Source organism: Mixophyes fleayi, chromosome 6, assembly GCF_038048845.1.
Source record: "Mixophyes fleayi isolate aMixFle1 chromosome 6, aMixFle1.hap1, whole genome shotgun sequence".
Taxonomy (NCBI): Eukaryota; Metazoa; Chordata; class Amphibia; order Anura; family Limnodynastidae; genus Mixophyes; species Mixophyes fleayi.
Window position 1 is genome coordinate 209,710,421 of NC_134407.1, and position 23,801 is coordinate 209,734,221.

A 23,801-nucleotide genomic window follows, 5' to 3' on the forward strand; every position below is an offset into this window, starting at 1 on the left:
TTCAATTTTGTTGAATTAATTTATTTAGCAAAACCTGTACGTTTGCTTTATCCCAGCCAGGAGATAACAGTCTAAATCAATGTCCACATCTTTATAAACACAACAGAGTGCGCAATGTTGAGTGGTTTGATTCAAACAATAGTAGCAATGAGATACCCACAGTCACAGTAAAGGATACCCTTTTGAGACACCATGGTAAACAGAATTTTTATACTTGGCGGTCCTTCGATGATGTAAGGATAGATTCCACAATTTAGAGATACAGTTCATGACAGACAGCCTTCACTTGTCATCCCTGTAGGGACTGCACACTATGGCGGGTGACTTGAAGGACTATTCTCAGGGTGCTGTTTCCTTACTTCTTGTCAACAAGCTACAGTGGTAAGTTCAGGATTACACCTATTGGAACGGTATCATATCAGTTTCTGTGCTGACTGCACTCAAAATGTCAACAAATATTGTGGGGGGTCTTACTACTGATGCTCCCGTGGTACATGTCACTTCTGAATACATGTTCTTCCCTCACTCATAAAATAATGGGGAAATGGAATGAAACAAGGGATGGAACTACTATATTTACATCTTCAACTAACATGACACAGAGAGACCAGGGCAACAGGAGCCAAGCCTAGAGGTAACCACTCCCAAGCGTTTGGTACCAAAGCCAATGGAAACCTCCTTTATAGAGTTTTGTTTTAAAGCATTTCCAACAGACATGAAAATAGTTTGTCTCCTGTGTGAATTCTCTCATGCAAGACAAAAGGAGTGTGACATTAGTAAACCTTTTTCCAACTTCATAACATATCCGCCTTCTCTCCTATGTGGATTCGCTGATGTCCAGCAAGATGCATTTTCTCCCTAAAACATTTCCCACAATCAGAACATGGAAATGGTTTCTCTCCTGTGTGAATTTTTTTATGTCTAACAAGACAATAATTTGTTGTAAAACATTTTCCACAATCAGCACATGCAAAGTCTCTCTCGCCTGTGTGGACTTTCTGATGTTGAACAAGATGATCATTAGTGATAAAACATTTCCCACAATCAGAACATGAAAATGGTTTCACTCCAGTGTGAATTCTCTGATGTCTAACAACATGTAACTTCCTCCTAAAACATTTTCCACAATCAGAACATGAAAATGGTTTCTCTTCTGTGTGAATTCTCTTATGGCCAGCAAGATTAGTTTTAGTAGCAAAACATTTTCCACATTCAGAACATGAAAAGGGTTTCTCTCCTGTGTGAATTCTCTTATGGCCAGCAAGATTAGTTTGAGTAGCAAAACATTTTCCACATTCAGAACATGAAAATGGTTTCTCTCTTGCGTGAACTCTCTTATGGTCAGCAAGAATAGTTTTAGCAGTAAAACATTTTCCACATTCAGAACATGAAAATTCCCCTGTATGAATTTTCTGATGTGTCACAAGTTTTGTATTACTAGTAAAAGATTTCCCACATTCAGCACATGCAAAGTCTCTCTCGCCTGTGTGGAATTTCTGATGTTGCACAAGATGATCATTAGTGATAAAACATTTCCTACATTCAGAACATGAAAATGGTTTGTCTCCTGTGTGAATTCTCTTATGGTCAGCAAGAATAGTTTTAGTAGTAAAACATTTTCCACATTCAGAACATGAATATGTTTTTAAGCCTGTGTGAATTCTCTGATGTGCAACAAGATGATACTTTGTAGAAAAACATTTTCCACACTGAGAACATGAAAATGGTTTCACTCCGGTGTGAATTCTCTGATGTCTAACAACATGTAACTTCCTCCTAAAACATTTCCCACATTCAGAACATGAAAATGGTTTCTCTCCTGTGTGAATTCTCTTATGGCCAGCAAGAATAGTTTTAGTAGCAAAACATTTTCCACATTCAGAACATGAAAATGGTTTCTCTCCTGTGTGAATTCTCTTATGGTCAGCAAGAATAGTTTTAGCAGTAAAACATTTTCCACATTCAGAACATGAAAATTCCCCTGTATGAATTTTCTGATGTGTCACAAGTTTTGCATTACTAGTAAAAGATTTCCCACATGCAGCACATGAAAATTCTCTCTCTCCTGTGTGGATTCTATGGTGCATTACAAACTGTGATTGGAGTTTAAAACATTTCCCACATTCAGAACAAATATACTCTTTACATCCAGTGTACATTTGTTGATATGCCATAGGATCAGATGATGATGAATCTGTGTTATGAATCCTTAGTTGGGGAGCTTGATGACCATTTACCTTGAATTCTGGAGAGCAAAAAAAAACATAGCTGGTCAGATCAACTAAGAAGAAAAAAAAAAAGTGCAACTTTTAAAAGTGAACTTATTTCCTAAAAATAAATACCTTATATAACTTTACCTTTGACAAACAATGTGTCATGTTAAATATATTTTCACAACAGAGAAATGTTTGTTATTGGGAGATGTAAAGAGGGTCAGGCAAAATACACTTTTGATGAGCCTCCAATGTGACTACTTTATGTTAAATACATAATAATGCTTCCAACATCAGAGACCCTGGCATGGTCTTTAAAGAAGGATAATTAAACACTTACATCTAGCTACTGCTTATAATGGTTGGTAGATGGTCTATACAAGTGATAGTGTTAAACTTCAGGGGCTGCATGGGTGGCCCTCTAGCCTTCAAAGGGTCGCACTTAATATCAATAATAAGTATAATAAAATATAAAATAAAAATAGTTTAATTTTAAAAATGGGGGACAATATGCAAATTAATATGTTTGTATCAATCTTGTTTCATATACAGAAATATTTGATGCCTTACTCTTCCTGTATCAGTTTGATAGGAGCCTTACATCACTTTGTATGTGCGATTGGGGAGAATGTTCCTTCTACTAACTAGCTTCAACTCATCTGCTGAAATAATCTGTTCTGCTGTGAACAATCCGACTGGCTATTTCAAAACTAGTGACAAATGGATAAGCGGGAGATGCTAACTAAAGACTTCAATGGTCAGAGGGGCATAGCACCATCAACGAAAAGAGGTTTAATCACCAGCGGAGGGGAGATCGACTTTTTCTGATATTATAGTAAGAAATAAATCTGAAATCCCCAGTGAGAGGTAAGAACCTTGTGAGACAGAGAATAACAAATACATTGTAATAAATATGTAATAAAAAAAGGACAGGTCTTTTCTGACTACGGTGTAACAGGTGTAAACCACTGTTGTTGGCTTAAAATGCCAACAAGCCCCTAACCCTCCTAATTCAGATACAAACCCAAGAGTAAGCCAAATGAAATACGTGATTTGTGGGTCATCTCAGTGCAGTATATTAGACACTGATTCCTATTTACCATTATTAATCACTATGTGTTATTTTAAATCAGTTGGTGTGCAACAGTTGGCAAGCTAGTCACCTCAAGCAGTCCTTTTTCACATAGAATTAAATGTGCTTCATTGTCCCAAAGTCTTGTACACGTAGCTATAGTTGCTCACCAGTACGGAACAAACTGATAGACTGCGTTTTGTCAACTTCATTGTCCAACAGGCCAGAGTCAATACACTGGTCCTAAATCAGCAAATGGAAGTGTAGACCAGGTAACTAGCAATTGTCAAGGTCAGGCAGCAAGAAATCAGTGGTCAGAAAATCAACGATCAATCCAATGAAAATTGAGCAGCCAGGTCTGACTTGACAAAACCTAAACCTGGTGTCTAAGCGTTGGCCAGCCCAAAGTTATATAAGTAGCTAATCAAGGTGCATGTTATGCCAGAAAGCTGGGATGTGCATGTCAGCATGTGGGTGTATCTGGATATGTGTAGCTTGCTACAGAATACATAAAAGGCAGACAAGCTGGCGCGTGCCTTTGAATGACCAATGAGAGTGTTACAATATAATCCTAAATTTGGTTTCTGAACTTATTGCTGTTCATTATTACTTATTCTTGCTTTGCCTTTTAAACCTGTAGCTTGTCTGAACAATCATTTTTGCATTATCTTGCACCCTGCTTGGCTGGTTCTCAATTGGGTTAGATCGTGAGATATATATATATATATATATATATATATATATATATATATATATATATATATATATATATTATATCTTTGTGCAGTGCTATTAACGTGTTGTCAGGCGCCGACCCCGCTTCTCCTCCCTGTTCGGGGATGGACGCCGCTCTCTGTCACATTGTCACATTGCTAGGCAACGGGAAGCTTCTTCCAGCTGGACCCAGGGCGCATGTTCGGCCATTGCTACGGCAACGGGAGGCGCTCCTAGGCTTCCTGACGGCGGTCGATTTCCCTGTTCACCAATGAAATAACAACAGCCTCTATTTTAGGGAAACTCTGGCACCATTAGCTCCCTACTGTATCCACTACAGTCTCCTGCCTGATCTCCTGTGGTAGCTTCCTTGGAGGGCTGCGACCTGCACAACACTTGTAGCGAAACCCAAACTCCCTTGCGGGGGGTCCCTGGTGAAGACCAGTGGTGTGTTAGACTCCGCGCCTCCTTGTGTAGCAGCGCTAATACCCGCAGGTAATCCTCAGCCAGAAACATCACGTTACACCGTGACAGTATACTCTGGCCATGACTGCTGAAGCACCAGGTGAACCGTCGGCTCGTGATTTACTCCTGCATCTCGCCTACAGGGTTGAGAAACAAGAATCTGAACAGGCTCAGTTGCTTCAATGCATCCAAGGGGTTGCTTCCAGACTTGAGTCCTGCAGGCCTCCGTGGTGGCTTCTCGGTCGGAACTTGTAACCTTCTCCGGTTCTACTCCACCTACTTCTTTGGCTGCCGTAGTTGCTACCTCTTCTCTATGCTTTCCTCCTCCGGAAAAGTTTGATGGGGATCCCAACAAGTGCAGAGGGTTCCTGAATCAGTGTCTGATCCATTTTGAGTGCAAGGCGGCATCTTTTTTCATCGGAGCGAGTTAAAGTTGCTTTCATCATCTCCCTGCTGTCCGAGCAATCTTCTCCCACAAAACGCCTTGCCCCTTATTGAAGCCTTTCGCAAGATCTGTGATGAGCCCGGAAGGTTCCTCTGCAGCCTCCAGTCTCTTAAATCTGCGCCAAGGTACTCAGATGGTTGGTCAGTATATATATATTCTGTTCCGTACGTTTGCCCCCAAGTTAAATGGAACAACGAGGCCTTGGTGGCGACCTTCTGGCAAGGCTTGGCCGATCGTGTCAAAGATAAATTAGTCTCCCATGAGCTCCCAGCAGACCTGGATTATCTAATTTCCCTGTGTAACAGGATAGATCTGCGCTTTCGAGAACATACTCTCGAATGACTACTACCTGACGTCCCTCTCCTCGTCTTGCTCCCCACTTTCAGAATCCGGTGTCTCCGGAAGGAACCTATGCAGACTGGCCGCTCCAAGCTCTCCCCGGAAGAAAGAGAGAGACACTCTCTGCTTATATTGCGGGGAACCTGGTCAAGTCTTGTCTACCTGTACTAAGAGACCAGGAAATGCCACCTCCTAGCCGGTGAGAGGGAGGCCGACCTAAGAGTCAAATTTACCACTCCCTACACCAGTTACAGTTCAGACTTTCTGATGTCCATCTTGCTGGACACTCCTGTCGGTCTCTATTTAACTTCTGCCTTTGTGGATTCCGGCTCAGCCGGGAATTTAATCTCAGCCTCTCTTACTTCGCAACTCCAGGTACCACTCGAAATTTGCCTCAGCCTCTCTTTCTCACTGCCATGGATGAGAATCAAGTCACTAATGGTTCTGTATCCCGGATTTCTTCTGCAGTCCGGCTGACGGTAGGGGTGCTCCATTCGGAGTCTATTGAGTTTTTGGTGCTTCCTCGGTCTGTAAATTCCATCATCATGGGATTGCCTTGGCTCAAACTCCACTCACTCCAGTTCGATTGGAGATCCGCGCAAGTTACCTCATGGGGTTCCCGATGCTTCAAGTCTTGTCTGTCTGGAATCAAATGTAAACAACCTATAATTTCTTGTCTGATGCTCTTGTCTCAACCTGAGTTGGGTACTCCCTATTCCTCATTCAAAGAAGTTTTTTGCAAAGTTGCTGCTGAGACCCTTCCTCCACATCGTCCCTGGGTTCCATCAAATTATTACTTGAAAAACCACTTCCTAAGGGCAGGATATATCCTCTATCACTTCCAGATCAGGTCATGTCTACGTACCTTGCCGAGAATCTTCAACAAGGCTTCATCAGGAAGTCCTCCTCTCCTGCAGGTGCTGGCTTCTTATTTGTAAAGAAAAAAGATGGGACCTTGCGTCCATGCATTGATTACAGGCAGCTGAATGCCATCACCGTTAAAAACAGATACCCTCTTCCGCTCATCTCTGAGCTGTTTGACAGGGTCAGTGGGTCCAAAATCTTTACTAAACTGGATTTACGTGGAGCCTATAATCTAATTTGCATCCGACAGGGAGACGAATGTCTTCAGTACACTTGAAGGACACTTTGAATATCTTGTTATGCTTTTCGGGCTTTGCAATGCCCCTGCTGTATTCCAGTCCTTCATCAACGAGATTTTTCAGGATCTGCTCTACATTACCCTTCTTCCTAGAGGTAGAAGCTCTCATCCATAGGCGTTGGGGCAGTTCTGTAACAGGAGTCAGTCACTGGGAGGCTCCATCCTTTTGGATTCTTTTCCAAAAAGGTTATCTCCTCCGAACGCAACTATGGCATTGGGGACAAAGAAATGCTTGCGGTAAATTCCGCATTAGAGAAGTGGCGTCACCTCCTTGAGGGTTCCCTTTACCCTGTTATGCTCTTTACCAACCACAAGAACCTTACCTACCTCCGGGATGCTCATTGCCTGAACCAATATCAGGCTAGATGGTCCTCATTTTTTGCAAGATTCGATCTTAGACTTACCGCTCCGGAACTCTTAATTCCAAAGCCGATTCCCTCTGCTGCTAAACTTGCACAAGTCTTTATCAAGGAGATATTTCGCCTCCACGGGTGCCCTCAAGAGATAATCTCTGACTGTGGTGTTCACGTTATATCTCTGTTCTGGAGAGCTTTTTGTAAGGACCTGGGTGTGTCTCTAAAATTTTCTTCTGGATATCACCTCCAAACGAATGGTCAGACGGAACGGGTAAATCAAGACTTGGAACTCTTTCTCCGTTGTTTTTCTTCTCATAACCAATCCAACTGGAGCAATTTACTACCATGGGCCGAATTCGCCCACAACAATCACATTCACACATCCTCTGGGTTCTCTCCATTCTTCACGGTGTATGATGCCCATCTCAATCTTCCTGATTTCTCTTCTCATCCAGTTACTGTTCTGGCTGCCCACTCCATGGTCCGAGATATTGCCAAGATCTGGTCCTCCACCAAGGAAAGATTGAATCTGCACTTCACCATGTGTGCCTAATATTCAGTGTATCCTGCTACATCTGCCAACCCTGGTCTTCCTGCTACCCTTTGCTGCAATTAACCTTTTGTGTCTAAGACTCTGCAATTTCCATAATACCTATTATTCCTGCTGTCTCAAACCTGCTGCTTCTATGAACTATGCTTGCCATTAACCATTGACTGCATTTATTTGCTTTCTGTGTAAACTATGTTTATAATAAAGACACTTTTGGTTTAATCACTTTCTGTGGAATTCATATTGGAACCCTAACACCTATCTGATGGTAGAACGACCCCTGAGGAAATCTGGCTTCTCACAGAGCCAGACACTTTGTCTGGCTTGCGTGAAGCCCTGTAGTAAAAACCATCTGGCTGGAGATCTGATATGATCTATCATGTACCCCCAATTTCTCTCAGACAGGCATCTGTGGTAGTGATGAACTACTGATCCCAGAAGGAGTAGATAGACTCCAATCAAAGCAGATCCTCTGTGGGAAGAAAGCCCATCATGCCGATTGCATGTCTGAATGCTTGGCCGCTGGACGTCTAGCAGTCCAGGCCTGACTCACTCTTAACATACCAGAGGGTACCCTAGGGGAGAGGTATTCAGACTCCTACTTCTCCAATAAAACCAAACGGAGCAAAACCTGTAAATTTTGGATTTGGGAGTACCAACAGAAAGGAAAGCAATTTTACTCCCCTTGTAACCCAACTAATAATGTTATAATCAACCTCCCAGGCCTTTAGCCAATGGGAACGACGAGAAGAAACTGCCGAAGCCGAGATCCTAGCCCCAAGAAGTCCCGTGTAAAGAGCAGTCCCTCCCAGTTACTCTGAGGTCCATTGAGGTTGCTCCACCAAGGGGAGCAATTCAGACCCTGCCTTGTGAGCTATTATGCCCTCTGTAAGCTGTTTGGACCAGCGTTCCACAGCTTTATTCACCTAAGCAGAGGCAAAAACAGGCCTTAAAGAGGCCCCATCGCGACAAAATAGGACTTAAGGATGCCCTCAACCTTACTGTCTGCGTTGGGAATAGGTATGGTAGTTGTTTCAATGTTTATCTTTTACCAATATCTTCAGAAGAAAGAGGATAAAAAGCCTACAACCTACAGGACACCTATAACTTCCGGTGTGGCCAGTTCCACGCTTTGCCTACCACATCATCCAGCTGTGAGGAAGAAGAAAAAGAAGGCGTTTTTTTGCCTTCCATTTAAAAGACGTTTCTGCACTCTCAGGCCGTATCTGTGATGTCTAATACCTGGCGTACAGCCCACATCAGTTCATCCACCTCCTGATGGTCAGAAGGGACCTCCTCCAAAATAAGGAGTCCTCAGCATCCGAACCTACAAGCATTTCTCCCTTCTCCTGGGAGGAAGTCAGAATCTGACTCATAACCAGGTTGGGGTGACACCACACTCCTGCGATTACGAGAGATGGGCTGCGTGGCGGATTCCAAAATCATCTCAAAAGAGAAGGAAACCCTAACGAGGCCCTCAACTGAAGTTGCTAGACTTCTGGTCCAAGCCAGTTCCACAGGACTTTGGACTGATGCTTCAGTCACTGGAGCTGCTAAACTCCCAGAAGAGCTGGAAGTAATCGGAGAAGGACCTTCCTACTCGAGTACAGACCAGCTGAGCAAACTCAGCTATATAATTGGCTAGAGATCTAGTCCAGACAAACTCCGTCATGTCGGAACCAGAGCCTCCAGGCACAAACAGCACAGGATCCTCACACTGGCAGGGTGCGCACCAAAAGTCCATACCAGACTGTCCAGAAGGCAATTTTGAGTTGCAGCCGCCACAGGTAAACTTCATTATAGATGTCCTTAATGAACTCCCCCTATCCGACACAATAGACATAGAGCAGTAGAAAAACACACACAAGACGAAGCAGCACATAATCAGAAAAAAAGAGTGAGTCTGCAATACATCCCCAGGGTCTAGTGAAACTGAGAGTTAACCACTCAGAATACCAACCCAGAGACCCTCCCACGGCCCAGAACTGGATTAGCAGCCGTCCAAAATGTCAGCCCCCTCCACCAATCCAATGCCTAGTGGGGGGCTTATATCAGAGTAACCTCGACCTGACCCAGCCCCAAGAAGGAAAAAGAAACTTCCAATCTAACAGAGGAAGCATCCAGACCTAGGGCCACCGTGATCTTTACAGCCCCTCTTCCAGCACTGTGCCGATACCCAGTATATGCCAATAGATGCTCAAGAAACCAGGTTTATAGGCAACACGAACATATACACCGATCAGCCACAACATTAAAACCACTGTCAAGAGAAGTGAACAAACTTGAATATTTTATTACAATGGCGCCTGTCAAAGGGTGGGATATATTAGGCAGCAAGTGAACAGTCGGTTCTTGAAGTTGATGTGTTGGAAGCAGAAAAAATGAGCAAGCATAAGGATCTGAGCGACTTTGACAGGAACAAAATTGTGATGGATAGACGACAAGGTCAGAACATCTACAAAACAACAGCTCTTGTGGGGTGCAGTGGTTAGTACCTACCAAAAGTAGACGCCCAAGGCTCATTAATGCGTGTGGAGAGCGAAGGCTAGCCCGTCTTCTCCAATCCCACAGAAGAGCTACTGTAGCACAAATTGCTGAAAAAGTAAATGATGGCTATGAAAGAAAGGTGTCAGAACACAGAGTGCATCGCAGAGCACCCATGCTGACCCCTACAATGGGCATGTGAGTGCTAGAACTAGACCATGGAGCAATGCTAGAAGGTAGTCTGGACTGATGAATCACATTTTCTTTTACATTTATATTCATGTGAAGACTGGGTATATGTGTGCTGTTCACCTGGGGAAGAGATGGCACCAGGATGCACTATGGGAAGAAGGCAACCTGACTGAGGCAGTGTAATGATCTGGGAGATGCTCTGCTGGAAAAACCTTGGGTCCTGGTATTCATGTGAATGTAATTTTGATACGTACCACCTACCAAAACATTGCTGCAAACTAAGAACACCCATCATGGTAGCGGTATTCACTGATGGCAGTGGAATCTTTCAGCTGGATAATGCGACTTGCCATGCTGCAAAAATTGTTCCGAAATAGTATGAGGAACATGACAAAGAATTCAAGGTGTTAACCTGGCCTTCGAATTCCTCAGATATCAATCCCATCGAGCTGTGATGTGCTAGAAAAACAAGTCTGAGCTGTGGAGGCCCCACCTCGCAACTTACAGGACATAAAGGTGCTACTGCTAATGTCTTGGTGTCAGATACCACATGACACCCTCACAGGTCTTGCACCTTACATCTCCATGAAAAGTCTCTAGAGGCTACAATGCCACAGATTGTTATAGGCTCCCTTGTGCAAACAGTTGGAGACTGTCCTCTTGTTAAGCTCCACATGTAAGTACACTCTTGTCCAGCACACAGCTAAGATGCTTTCTCAAGAGAAGCCAGAATTGCATTTTTTTTTCTTTTGTTTGTCAGTCGTTCAAGCAGCTCGCCCTTTTTTGGCATTCCCTTGCTCAAGTTATTGAAAAGACCAGGAACACTAGATGGGCACAGATCTGGCATAATAACAAATCTTGATGGCCAGACTATCTGGCCTCACAGCTGAAGTCCAGGATAGATGTGAGGATGAAGGCATCCTGCGGTGGAGACAGACAGCAAAAGGGGACAACCACAGTTACCTCATTAAATGTTTCAGTTGTCTGGGAAAACTAACAGAATAGTCAATGTAGCATAATGTACAAAGAAAAACCAAAGACCAAACACAAGGGCATGGAAAATCTGAAGATCTGGGCTGCTGGAGGGCTATAGAGGAGAAAGAAAGACATTCTATCACTTCAGGGGCCCACCTCATCTTTCCAACTTGTGGGAGGGGGGGGCAGTAATCACTCCTAGGGTATATTTACTAAACTGATCACAGGATTTACACTCAATTTAGCATTTGTCACTCACCTGTGCTTACATCTTCAGGAACTACCTCCTCGTTACACTGATCATCCTTCTCAAAGATCTCTTCTCCATTCTCAATCTGCGATAGCTTCTTATCACTTAAATATTGATCCTAAATGTCATACAATATAATAAAGAGGTCTGATTTATTTACTAATACAATTGTATAGTAAACATATGCTTAAGTACAAACAATTTCATTTACCTGGCGAACCTGTTGGATATTGTAATCCTCCTCTGTACAATACTGTGAATAAAGAGGACTGGGACATCTTTCTGTATTTCTCATATAGGATCCATCTGGATGAGGGACACACGGAGACTGGGTACATTATTCATAGAGGACTAATCAGAGGATGTAGTGACCTACACAGATATCTGATTACACTCTTCGGTCCTTATTCTTTAAGGAAAATAAAGCAAAAAAATGAGTAACTTTGCACCTTGGCAAAACCATGTTACTTTGGAGGGGGAGATCATTTAAAATGGGATATCACATATATAGTTGGATAAGGACATGTCCTAGATCAACTTTAAATTTCAGTGTAAAAGTAAAGTTATCAAGTATTTGTGTGCTACATGAATAAACAGCCAGTATTTAACTTATATTCAAAATAATAAACTAATATGCACCCCTTGCATTGTAACATGGGTTTGCCCAGGAGAAAACTTACTTATTTTTATTTGTCTTATTATCCTTAATGAATCAGACCCTTCATCACTAAAACTCAGTTCCTAAACTCTATATTTATATATCATGTTATATAGATTTTATGGAAAAAGACGTATCAGACTAATTATTCTAATAGCAAAATAATTTTAATATATTGATGGTGCAAGACTATAGTGATAAAAAGTAATTTACCTGGTAAAAGGTGTGATTGATGCTTCTCTATCATGACTTCCTTGTACAGATCCTTGTGTCCCTCTAAATACTCCCACTCCTCCATGGAGAAATAGACAGTGACATCCTGACACCTTATAGGAACCTGACACACACAATGATACAGTCATCACCCAGACACATCCCCTGGTGTTACTGTATAATGTCCCATTCCCAGCAGTCACCTCTCCAGTCAGCAGCTGAATGATCTTGTTGGTAAGTTCTAGAATCTTCTGGTCATTGTTTCTCTCATGTATCAGTGAGTGAGGTGGAGGTTCCATGATGGGGCTCACAAGTTCACTACACTTGTCCTCCACTGTTGGGTATTTCTATATATAAGAGGACTTATTGAAACATCATTGAGCAACCATGCTTTCTGCAAAATGTCAGCCTAGTTGTAATGTCAAGTTATCATGAGACCTATGCTCCACATATAAAAAGAACTCATTCACACCATTTGTGGGCTATGAATACATGCAAACATATTATCCAATATCTCAAATAGCAAAATATCTGACTCCTCAGTAGTGTCATTTATAACTTAATAACTTGAAGATATAAACCCAGGCAACGGCGGGGACTTCAGCTACCAATAAATATTAAGAGATGAGTATTACTTAGCTGAATATTATACGTAAAATAACCGGAATATATAAACGTGACTGACTGTGTCCATTCACTCCTCTGCAGCAGGTTGCTATGTTAGGAGTAAGGTGCTTCTCTAACTAAAGAGGAAAAGAGTGACTGGCAGTTTGACAGACTTGCACTGCATATATACACTGTATGGAATAACTTATTCATACAAAGGGACAGCACAGGTGACTGGAGATTCAAACATTAGCTTTTTGACCTCTTTCAGATCCCATCAGTACACTGTCCAAAGAAAGTAGGATAAGTTGCAGCTGTCTGTAATGGAGTAGGAAAATAATCCTGTACTTTTTAACAGTGTTACAGTGGAATGTCAGGTAAACATTGGGTAATGCATTTTACTTTTATGATTCATATGTGAAAAATTGAAATTTGGGGTTTAGTGTCTCATATTAATTCTCAGCAGGCCCCTGTTGTTGTGAATGAGATAGTAGTGATGTCAGTGTGACAATCCCAGAACCCCTCACCTCTCCAGTCAGCAGGTGGATGATCTCCAGGGTGAGATTTAATATCCTCTCGGTCATGTGACTCCTGTCCTTGTCCATCATGAAGACTCCGAGAATGGGCTCTGGTCGTAGAAGGAGGGGCTGACCTTGAGGTGACCTTTTGTAGATACAGATATAATACATTGAGTAATGTGTGGAACTATAGTAAATGTAGTAGATATGAAAGTAGGGAAGAGTCTAGGAACAGTGAGTGAGACGGGTGACTAAGTATATGTCTAAATGTTTCCTGCTCTCCTATGGTTGAATAAACAACCACTGATGTGTATTTATGTAACGCTCATTAATAAATTAATAATGTATTCCATAACAGATTTGTCTGTATTGTTCCAAACAGAGATGAAACAGGTCACTTTTTCAAATGCTAAATATTAAACAATGTTTTCCAGCTTTTTGCCCAGTCTCTGAAGAATGCATGTGGATTATTTGTCAGTTTCCGGTCAATATTTATCACTTTCTCTATTAAAGTTTAGAATAATTAACCCATCTTTCCTGTGGTCATAAATTCACATTTTACCACAAATGTCTCAAAGGTCATCTGTGTCCCCAAACTCTGAATGAAGGAAATTGCAATTTTCTATTTCATTTATGAAACAAAAAAAAATCTTCATTATTTAGTTACTATATTTATTTGCCTAAAACAAAGAAAAATCAGGCGCTAAAAACTAATATGTAAATTATGAGAGGTACACTGACATCAAACCTTACTGCAGCTGTCAAGGGAAAGTGCCAATCCCACAAAAATTGCAAACCAGGAGAGATGACAGCGCAAAACAGGTGAAATAGAGTGTCCAAATATTAATCAAATAAGGAACAAAATTGTGGTAGTAAGTAAAAATAAACAAATGTTTATTGCATCAAGATGTGTAAAATATAAACAAAAATAAACACAAACTATAAAACCATACAAATGGTTAAATAAAAATAATTAATCAAAATGGATAAAACCATCTAACATCACCAGATTAAACCAGGCTTGATAGATCATTATTCACATAATTGATATCAATAATGGGCAAAAAATCCTGGATATAGAGCAACACTGCTCATTAAGACACGTAGACCATTGCCAATAGAATATAACATATAAATCAATCTGTTGATAAATCACAATAAGGATTCAGACCCTTGTAGAGTATAGCTGCAACGGAAACAAATCCTTTAGGGAGAAATGTCCCAATCAGTAAGCAGTCCAAGGAACAGGGAGGAAATAGATCACCGCTTTAAAAGTATTTATGATAAAAAAACACACAGGGGTATATTTACTAAACTGCGAGTTTGAAAAAGTGGGGATGTTGCCTATAGCAACAAAATCAGGTTTTAGCTTTAATTTTGTAGAATGTAATAAATAAATAACTAGAATCTGATTGGTTGCTATAGGCAACATCTCCACTTTTCAAACCCGCAGTTTAGTAAATCTTATGAGTAGTCTTTTTAGAAAAACCTCACAATCTCTAAATTAAGCGGTATCCCTTCCCTCTCCGGCATATAGTGATCACACAAAGGTGGCTGCGCACCCTTCAGATTTTCAGGCAGAAACAAATCTGTGTACCACCCGGACAGCTGTGTATTTTTGGTTCCTACCACTACATTCTATGTCGGTGACTGACAATGGATAGGGGATCTCTCTGATCCCACTAGGACATCAAACCACCACAGCCTGACGCGTTTCGTCCGTTGCTGATGGACTTTCTTAAAGCAATGTTCTCATTTCTTCATAGCCCTCTTTATAAAGGAATTGGGTTCAGATGGTAAACCAATTATATTACGGATATATAATCCAAATTAATTATGTTGCATCCTTGTAAGAAAAAGCAATACACTAGTGCAGTTAACCCATTATAATATGACAGGTAATCAACATTTTAAACAATAATAATAAAAAAAAAAAAGCACCAATTGCTACCAGCCGGATCGTGGATACTATCTTCATCTGAACAAACAACAGGAAGGGGAGCGCCTTCTACCTAACAGCCACCACACTTCACCGGAGGAGTTTGTACCATACTATATTCTTTTAACTCTATATATGTAAATTATTTTTAACATCTTCAATACCGAATACAGGTTCTTACATGCTATATAGCTTTTTGTGGATTTGGACTAGTGGGTGGACTGGCCACCCACTCTGAGTTTTATCTATTGTCATTTTGCGCTATATTAGCAGCCAGGAAGCATAATAACAGTGTGGAAGTTTGATCACTTTTTCAGTCACTCTTTAGCATATCCCACCATTTTTTCCAGTGCATGCTGTCTTTTTATTTGTTCTACATGCAACATCATTACATTTGCATATGCATTTGAGATTTTATTTGTATTTAATGCATTATATAATAATGCATTAAATTTTATATATGTTTTCTGCCATATTCCTTGCATATTTTTGTTAGTCATATTGTTGGCGCACCTTTCTACTTTTTCCAGTATTTATTGTTCTCTAGGGATTGACACCCCTAAGATTGGATGTGACACAGTTTGTTATCCTATTTTTTAAGTACCTTTCTATATCAGTACTCAAGAGCTTTTTTTGTTTAACATTTGCAGAAACAGATGCCCTGGTATCTCTTCTACTAGTGACTGGTGTCCTCAATGCTGGGTGCAACATTTGCTATTGGGATTTCCTGCCCTTACCTATTATATGCTCTTGTGTAATCAAAGTTAAGTAACATATATCTGCCTCCATTAACAGTGGCACATGCAGAGGGGGTTTCTGGGTCTCCAGAAACCCCACCACTCCGTTAAAGAAGTGCCCTTCATAGCGGCACTGTACTATATAGCAGCCGCGGCGCTGTCAAAGAAGCATCCGCGGCGGTATGCAAGTATGAATTCCAATTCACAGTTGTTATATCTATGCATAAAACGTGATCATCCAACATAAATAAAAAGGATATAGCCATCTACCCCTTGGAACCACATAGAAAACACTCCACAGTGGGCATATCTATGCTTAAAATGTGATCATCCTACGTAAATTTAAAAGCTTTTTTTTTTATACAATTTACAAATAATATATCACTATAGTATAATATTACACACAAAGGATTGTTACAAATACATATAATATGCCTCAAAAAAATAATATATATATATATATATATATATAGTGCTTTTTTTGTAAGAAAAAGGTGCCGGAGCTCACCTCTTTCTGCCCCCTCATTTTTGTGTAGCCCTCTCTTTCTGACATCCCTCCTTTTTCTGTAGCCCTCTTTCTGCCTCCCTCGTTTTTCTGTAGCCCTCTCTTTCTGCCATCCCTCCTTTTTCTGTAGCCCTCTTTCTGCCCCCCTCGTTTTTCTGTAGCCCTCTCTTTCTGCCATCCCTCCTTTTTCTGAGCCCTCTCTTTCTGCGCCCCCTCCCCCGCTTTCTGAGCCCTCTCTTTCTGCGCCCCCTCCCCCGCTTTCTGAGCCCTCTCTTTCTGCGCCCCCTCCCCTGCTTTCTGAGCCCTCTCTTTCTGCGCCCGCTCCCCCGCTTTCTGAGCCCTCTCTTTCTGCGCCCCCTCCCCCGCTTTCTGTAGTCTGCCCTTACCTTTTATGCTTCTTTTCTCGCTTCTCTGCTTGATCGAGGCTCCTCTCACTGGCAGAGTCGTGATGCCACAACGCTGCAGGAGCCAGAAACAGGACACACACTAAGATGTGATGCTGCACTGTAGAAGCACCGCAGAGAAAAAAAGAGAAAAAATTTAAAAAAGTTAATAAAATTTTGAAAATCCATGGAAAAAAGGTGCCGGAACTCCGTCTGAGCGTTGACAAAAAAAACCCCTGTGTGTGTGTGTGTGTGTGTGTATGTGTGTATGTGTGTATATATATATATATATATATATATATATATATATATATATATATGGGATAATGTACTTCATACTGTAATTCACTGAATTTTTTGTTTATTTATTCTGATTTATAGTTAAAAGCTGTATGTTTCTTGTAGTGTGCAAAATTCTGACACCCAGTGTTCTGGAGGTGAACTGCAGGTAATCATCCTGATTATCTCTTTCTGTGATCATCCTAAGTACATCCCCTTTTCTAATATGTGGATTGGATTCTTGTTATTCTAATTGATGTTGACTGATTAATAAATGTATGCTATGCTTCTGAGTGCAAGCACTGTAGTAATTTCTACATTATACGTGTTAAATGGATTTGTGCATTATTATTTTGCTTGGTTTGTACTGCCTTTAATTAGTAAGCAGGTATGGACAGGTAAACATGTTTCTACCATTTATTATGTCAGGAGACCTTTACTCTACATCTATAGAAGTATTTTCTTGGTCAACATTTAGTCATAAAAGAAAAGATCTGTGAAGAATGGTAGATTATGTGTAGAGAGATAATATCAGCACTTACCGGAAACAGCTTCTCGCCCCCCTTTTCCCTAATACACTGAAACAGGAAGTTGCCTTTACTGTCAATGTCCTGGTCATGCGTTCCACAGCCGAGTTCTGCGTTCCACAGCCGAGTTCTGCGCTCCACAGCCGAGTTCTGCGTTCCACAGCCGGGTTCTGCGTTCCACTTGCTAGTTCTGCGTTCTATCTCGCTTTCGTCTCTTTGCGCTCCATCCCACTGCCAGCGCTGGACAACCCGGGACACTATTTAGACTCACAGGCCGACAGTAAAGCGGAGAACTTACTAAGTGAAATAGAACACAACACCCGGAAGAAATACAACCCGATTTCTGTTAGACGGGGTAAAGGTAAAGAAGCCACCGTCGGTAGCAGCTGATATTATATTCACTCTGCAACCACATTGTGATCTATGTATGTTGCTGAGATCCAGTGTAGCAATACATTTGGTCTTGGCCAGAAGATACGCGGGGTCTTTAGGGTTACGAGTAGGGTACAGGGCCAGCGCTAGGCGGTTGCCTAGGGTGCAATGGTTAGGGGGCACCTAAAACACTGAATGTATGACATAAAGCACCAGCCACTGATATGAAGGAGAAATAGTCAGCAGCTTCTTACATGTGAAGTCAGTGTTTCGCTAGGAGTGTGAGGGGTCCCAGGGCTTGCGTCGGTCCTGGGAGGTTATTGTGGTCAGGTCTTCAGCTGCCAAGATGTCTGGTGTCTGCAACACCATGTGCTGGCAGTTTGGCTTATAAAGAAGAGGCGCCGGAGTGTTGGTGCATCTGGTGAGAAAGATCATAATCTAGCTTGTTGGGCTGAAGAAGGAAGAAGTTTTCTGCATTCAATAGTTTCTATTATCTGGGATATTTTTCGTGAATTTCTTTACTGAGGTTGAATGCTGAACCTTTATGGAGAGGTATGGCGGAATTCAGGGGATCCTGCGCAGGAGGATATTTCACTGCTTTTCCTAAACCATGAACGACAACTGATCGTGTACCTAAGCGGCCCTTTCACCGACTTGATAATGGCGAGGGTTTTCCTGATGTGTTATTTCTGTTCAATGTCCTTGAATGCAGTTGTAAGATATCTTCTGAACATTTATCAGCAGGTGTCATTTTTGGGTTTGCCTGAAGACCCTGATGGTATAAGAGGGTTATGCACCTCCCTTTGAACTACCATTGGTAGGTATATAGAGTTTCTCTTCTATTCAGGCCATCCTTGTTTCCTCAGGTCTTGCCACCATTATGAGCACACCTAAAAAAGAATGGCCTAATAGGAGATTTGGCAGAAATTTTGGCATTCCAGGACTTAAATCTGGAGGGCGCCACTCAGGCCCGGAAATACAGCATATGTGGAGAAGAGGGTCATGTTGCTGGAGGGTTCCCAAATGTTAGGAATGAACATCGGGAGATGGCTGTGTATGCCCAGAGGACAACTGAATACGAGGCTGTATCTGCAACCGCTGCTCTGAGGCAGGAGAGCTGAATAAACTGTGGCAAAAGCAGAGAAACTTGAAGAAGCTGTGTCTGGGTAATGGGGAGAATGTTACCTGTTTTGCAGGAACAAGCGGTGAAGAAACCTCCCCAAAGCCGTCATTGTTGAGTATCCTGAGAGCAACGACTAGCAGACTGGCTCCTCTAACATTGAGCAGAGCCAGTCAGATAACAAGATAATGTATAGAGAAGTGGAGAACAATGAAAAGTGTAGCAGATCTTTATTTCAGGACTTGTGTGGTGGATCCAACGATATGGAGCTGGATTTGAGGCATATTTAAGACACATCACAAAATATGAAAGTTAGTTTTCAATCCTCCACACACTCAGCCCCCCATTCAATTATAGACCCAAACCACCTCAGCATTGAATTAAAGGTCCCGTCACCCCCATCTTAATTTAATAGGCCCCACCAATAAGTTAAATTGCCCCACTACCACCCCACAAATAAAATAGCATCCATTAAATAATTAGCCCCCACATAAACTCCACCATTATATTAATAGCCTACCTTCCACCTATGTACTATAAAGACAGCTCCCCCATTCCCTTATAGCAGCCCCCCCCCCTCACTATAGTTTAGCATAGGCATCTTCCCTCCCTATAGTTTAGTATAGATAGGCAGACACCCCCTCCTAGAGTTTAGTATAGATAGGCAGCCACCCTTCCCTATAGTTTAGTATAGATAGTAAGCCCCCCCCTATATTTGAGTATAGATAGGCAGCCACCCCTCACTATAGTATAGTATAGATAGGCAGCCACCCCTCACTATAGTTTAGTATAGATAGTAAGCCCCCCCTATATTTGAGTATAGATAGGCAGCCACCCCTCCCTATAGTATAGTATAGATAGGCAGCCACCCCTCACTATAGTTTAATAGTCAGGAAACACCCTGTTTGCAGGAAACACCCTCTCGCTGTCAACTCCTCCGCACTACCCGTACAAACACCATCATTTTACCCCACATACCGATGCTCCATGGCGGAAATCTAGGCATTGGATATTTCACTCTCGTAAATGACCCGGAGACATCCATTGTGTGGGCTGAACCAATATACACGTACATCCCAACTGTCCCAGTGCCAAGTTTATGAGAATGTCCTGGCAGATATAAGCCCTATTACAGGGATAGTTAAGAGGTAGCGGGTCTTTTTACGCTATAAAAGTGCCAGGTTTGTCCCCTGGGATGTGACACACTCTCAGTGTGGTGTGATCATGCCCCAATTTTCTTTTCACACTTTTACATATTACATTTCTTGAAGTGCACCTGCAAATATGCTTCTCTAGCAAACTTCAAAAAAACTGGTCTTACAGCCTTTCGCTCAGCAATAAATGCCCCTAAGCTTGTGCCCTCTATACCCTTTTATCTGCATTTGACACTGCTGACCACTCTCTTCGCATACAAACGCTACAATCTTTAGGTCTTCAAGACACTGCCCTGTCCTGGTTCTCATCCTTCCTTTCTAATTGCTCTTTCACTATTAATTTTTCTGGATCCACCTCTGCTCCGCTTTCTTTATCAGCTAGAGTACCGCAAGGCTCAGTGCTAGGTAATTTACTGTTCTCTATCTATACCACTTCTCTTGGAAAACTAATAAATTAGCTCATTTGGATTTCAGTATCATCTCTATGCGGATGATGCCCAAATTTATATATTCTTCTCTGTGGTGTCCCGCATTACTGACTGTCTTTCTGCCATTTCATCTTGGATGTCCTCTCGCCAACTCAATCTTTCAAAACCAGAGTTAATAATATTCCAACCCACCAACAGACGTTATCTGCCTGACATTTCTATTTCTGTTGACATGACCATAAATCCCACCCCGCAAGTTTACTGCCTAGGTATGATCCTTGACTCAGAACTATCCTTTGTCCCCCACATTGACTCTGTATTTAAATCATGCAACATATATCTAAAAAAACATTTCCACAATACGCGCATATCTTACACAAGACACTGCAAAAACTCTTAATTCATACACTCATCGTCTCCCGCATTGACTGTTGCAATTCCTCTCCTTACTGGTCTTCCCCAAAACAGACTCTCACCTCAACGATCTATTTTGCACCTAAGGTGTCAAAACGCTGAGTCTAGCTATGGCATTGTTAATCTGTAAGACAGAGACTTCATACATTTTCCTGCGTAACGTATTTAGCACTGCTTTGAACTTGTGATTTGAGGGAGTAGGTTTATGCAAGGCCTCCAATTCTATAAGTTCTCATACGAAGCCTGCACTTCAGACTGCGTTTTCTTTAATTGCAGCCGCTGCTTGAATTGCTTTCCCTCTCCTTAAAGGCGCACCAGTGGGTGTAAACCGAGGTGTCCTCGGGTTTATTGGTCTCTAAATAGGAATCAAGGATATCCTGCGTGATCTGTTTCCCACCAACATCAGCTAATATATAATCCAGGGTCTAAAAAGTGTGGTCTCCAGCAATGATTTCCAACTGCCAGATAATAGGGGCATAATCGGACCAGGTTATGGGTAAAATCTTAACATTTGGGATACGTTGAAGGGACCATTTATCAGACAACACAAGGTCAATACGTGAAAATGGATTGTGTACATGGGAGAAATATGTGTAATTCTTCTCTCCTGAATGATAAGCTCGTCACACATCATACAAATCATACTCCACTAGGAGTTGCGAGAAGGCAGAGGAGATAGAAGCAAAGGAAGCCATGGACTGTTTGGAGGGGTTAGAGGAGTGATCTAATTTGTAGTCTGGAGCTATATTAAAGACGGGAGTTCGGGGCGTAAAGAGAGACTAGTGTGAAAACCTGACGTCCAACTTTCCCACCAGTATCAGGTTTCTGCCATTTTTATCGGTGACTTGTTTCTCTACTTTGAAAGGGCAATTAGCACCAATCAAAATGGCTACTCCATTCCGCTTAAATGGGCCAGAAGCTGAATAGCAGGTTGGATATTTAAGATTGTGGAATTAAGGCGGGGAATGTAAGGAGAAATGGATCTCCTTGATAGCTACAATGTCTGTGTTTAACCATTATCCTTGATCATAACTGTTATTAAGACCGCAAACCCATAAAGTAGCCTGGGGGGGTCGACGTCTCCAACAAATTATGGAAAGAAGTGAAGGACAGGAGAGAAAATATGGGGGGAGGAAGACAACAAAAATCTGAAATAGTACCCATGAGGGAACGGATACTTATGCCACTGAATGGAGGAAAGGAAGTGGCAGAAAAGAAGTATGTCTGTGGTTGCGTGTGCCCGGGCCATGGGCACTCTAACCTAATGTAGGCTAAACAAAATATATTAACAAAGCCATTAAATATACAAATAAATATACATGCTCCTCATGTATTCATTCTGTACCATTTGTGAAGTGTGACACGAAATCTAATAGCGAAACACGAGTATGATATGTAATAATAATAACCTAACAATTCAACCCCTGACAACAGTAAACAAGAAACAATCTATAAAATACCATAACAATTGAATAAGAGGTTGGAGCATGGAGTGCCTCCGTGGTGACAACAGGAGAGTGTTCACGAGCGTGATATGGAGGAACTCCAGCTGATGTACCGTGGGAGGAATACATATTTAAGGGATACAGAGTTTGTAGCCGTATTAACATGAGTCAGTGTAAGACATATCAGCTGCAACAAGGAAAGTGGGCGGCAAGTCTTACATGTTGATTGTAGACCATTCCATGGTGATTCGGCTTGCTTTAGGAATGGGGGTTGGGTCTAGTATCTGGTCATTCCAATCTTTCAGGATCACCATGGCCTTGTCTGGAGATGAGATGGTGTTCCAGGTTGAATAAGGTTCTTTCAGTTTCAAAGAGTTAATGACTCGTGAATGCAAAATTTATTGTGGAGTTTACCTTTATTTTACAATAAACCATAAAAGAAAATGTAAATCAAATATTTAGCTTCTAATATGTTCAAGTAACAGACAATTTCCAGGACCCCTCTTTCACACGAAAACTGGAAAAACAATAGGCACCTTTCTTCATTAAGGTCCAATCATGAGGCAAGGGTCTCTCTGGCTGCATTCCAGTTTTATACTCCGAGAAAAAAAGGTCTTGAAATCAAAGTACATATATGGGTATAAACATATTTTCAGACTCGCTATTCGTACATTACTGATAAGAAATAATATATTCTCACTCATGTGCAGAAGCATCTGAGACACCGCCCTGGCATAATATGAATACAACAAAAATAGAGCTCAGTGGCCATTTTGATAGGCCTGTTACAGATGGCCACAAATCTACCACTCCTGTGGACCAGCAGTTTTGTCGGGAAGCCCCAGCGATATTGAATGTTTTGCCGCTCGTAAGGCTGCTGTAATTTGGTGAAACAACCTGCGCTTGGCCACAGTAGCGGCAGATATATCCGGATATAATTGTAAATCCCCAACTCTGCTCGAGTAGGAGAAGATGGCAAGGAAGCTTGCAGAATCTGTTCTTTAATACTGTAAAATTGCACCTGTAGCAAAGTATCTTTGGGTGCAGAGTCCGGGGCGTTCCCTGATTTGGGCAGACAGTGTATACGATCTATGAGGAGGTCATTGGTCAAGGCCGTTGGCAATAATTTCTGGAAGAGGTCCGTAGCATATTCATAAGGTTCGGAGTTAGCAACAGAGTCCTGGATGCCCCGAATTTTGATGTTGTTGCGACGTGACCTGTCCTCAAAATCCACTATTTTGTCCTTATACCCAGCAATTTCTTCTTGTAAAAGATCATGAGCAGAT

At 41.8% G+C, this 23,801-nt stretch overlaps 1 protein-coding gene across 2 annotated transcripts; it reads right to left on the reverse strand.

Moving 5' to 3' along the window:
- LOC142159817 (uncharacterized) lies at positions 1-17,632 on the reverse strand. Of its 2 annotated transcripts, none has more exons than XM_075214589.1 (8): positions 17,598-17,632; positions 16,780-16,897; positions 13,222-13,357; positions 12,292-12,435; positions 12,089-12,212; positions 11,438-11,523; positions 11,227-11,335; positions 1-2,245 (listed from the first exon to the last, which is right to left on the reverse strand). In XM_075214589.1, exons 3-8 carry the CDS (start codon positions 13,300-13,302, stop codon positions 795-797), a joined length of 1,995 nt encoding a protein of 664 aa, XP_075070690.1. In that variant the 5' UTR covers positions 13,303-13,357; positions 16,780-16,897; positions 17,598-17,632; the 3' UTR covers positions 1-794. The 2 variants fall into 2 exon arrangements, with proteins under 2 accessions (XP_075070690.1, XP_075070689.1); XM_075214588.1 differs by having other exon boundaries at positions 11,429-11,523.
- Between the last annotated feature and the right edge of the window lie 6,169 nt (positions 17,633-23,801).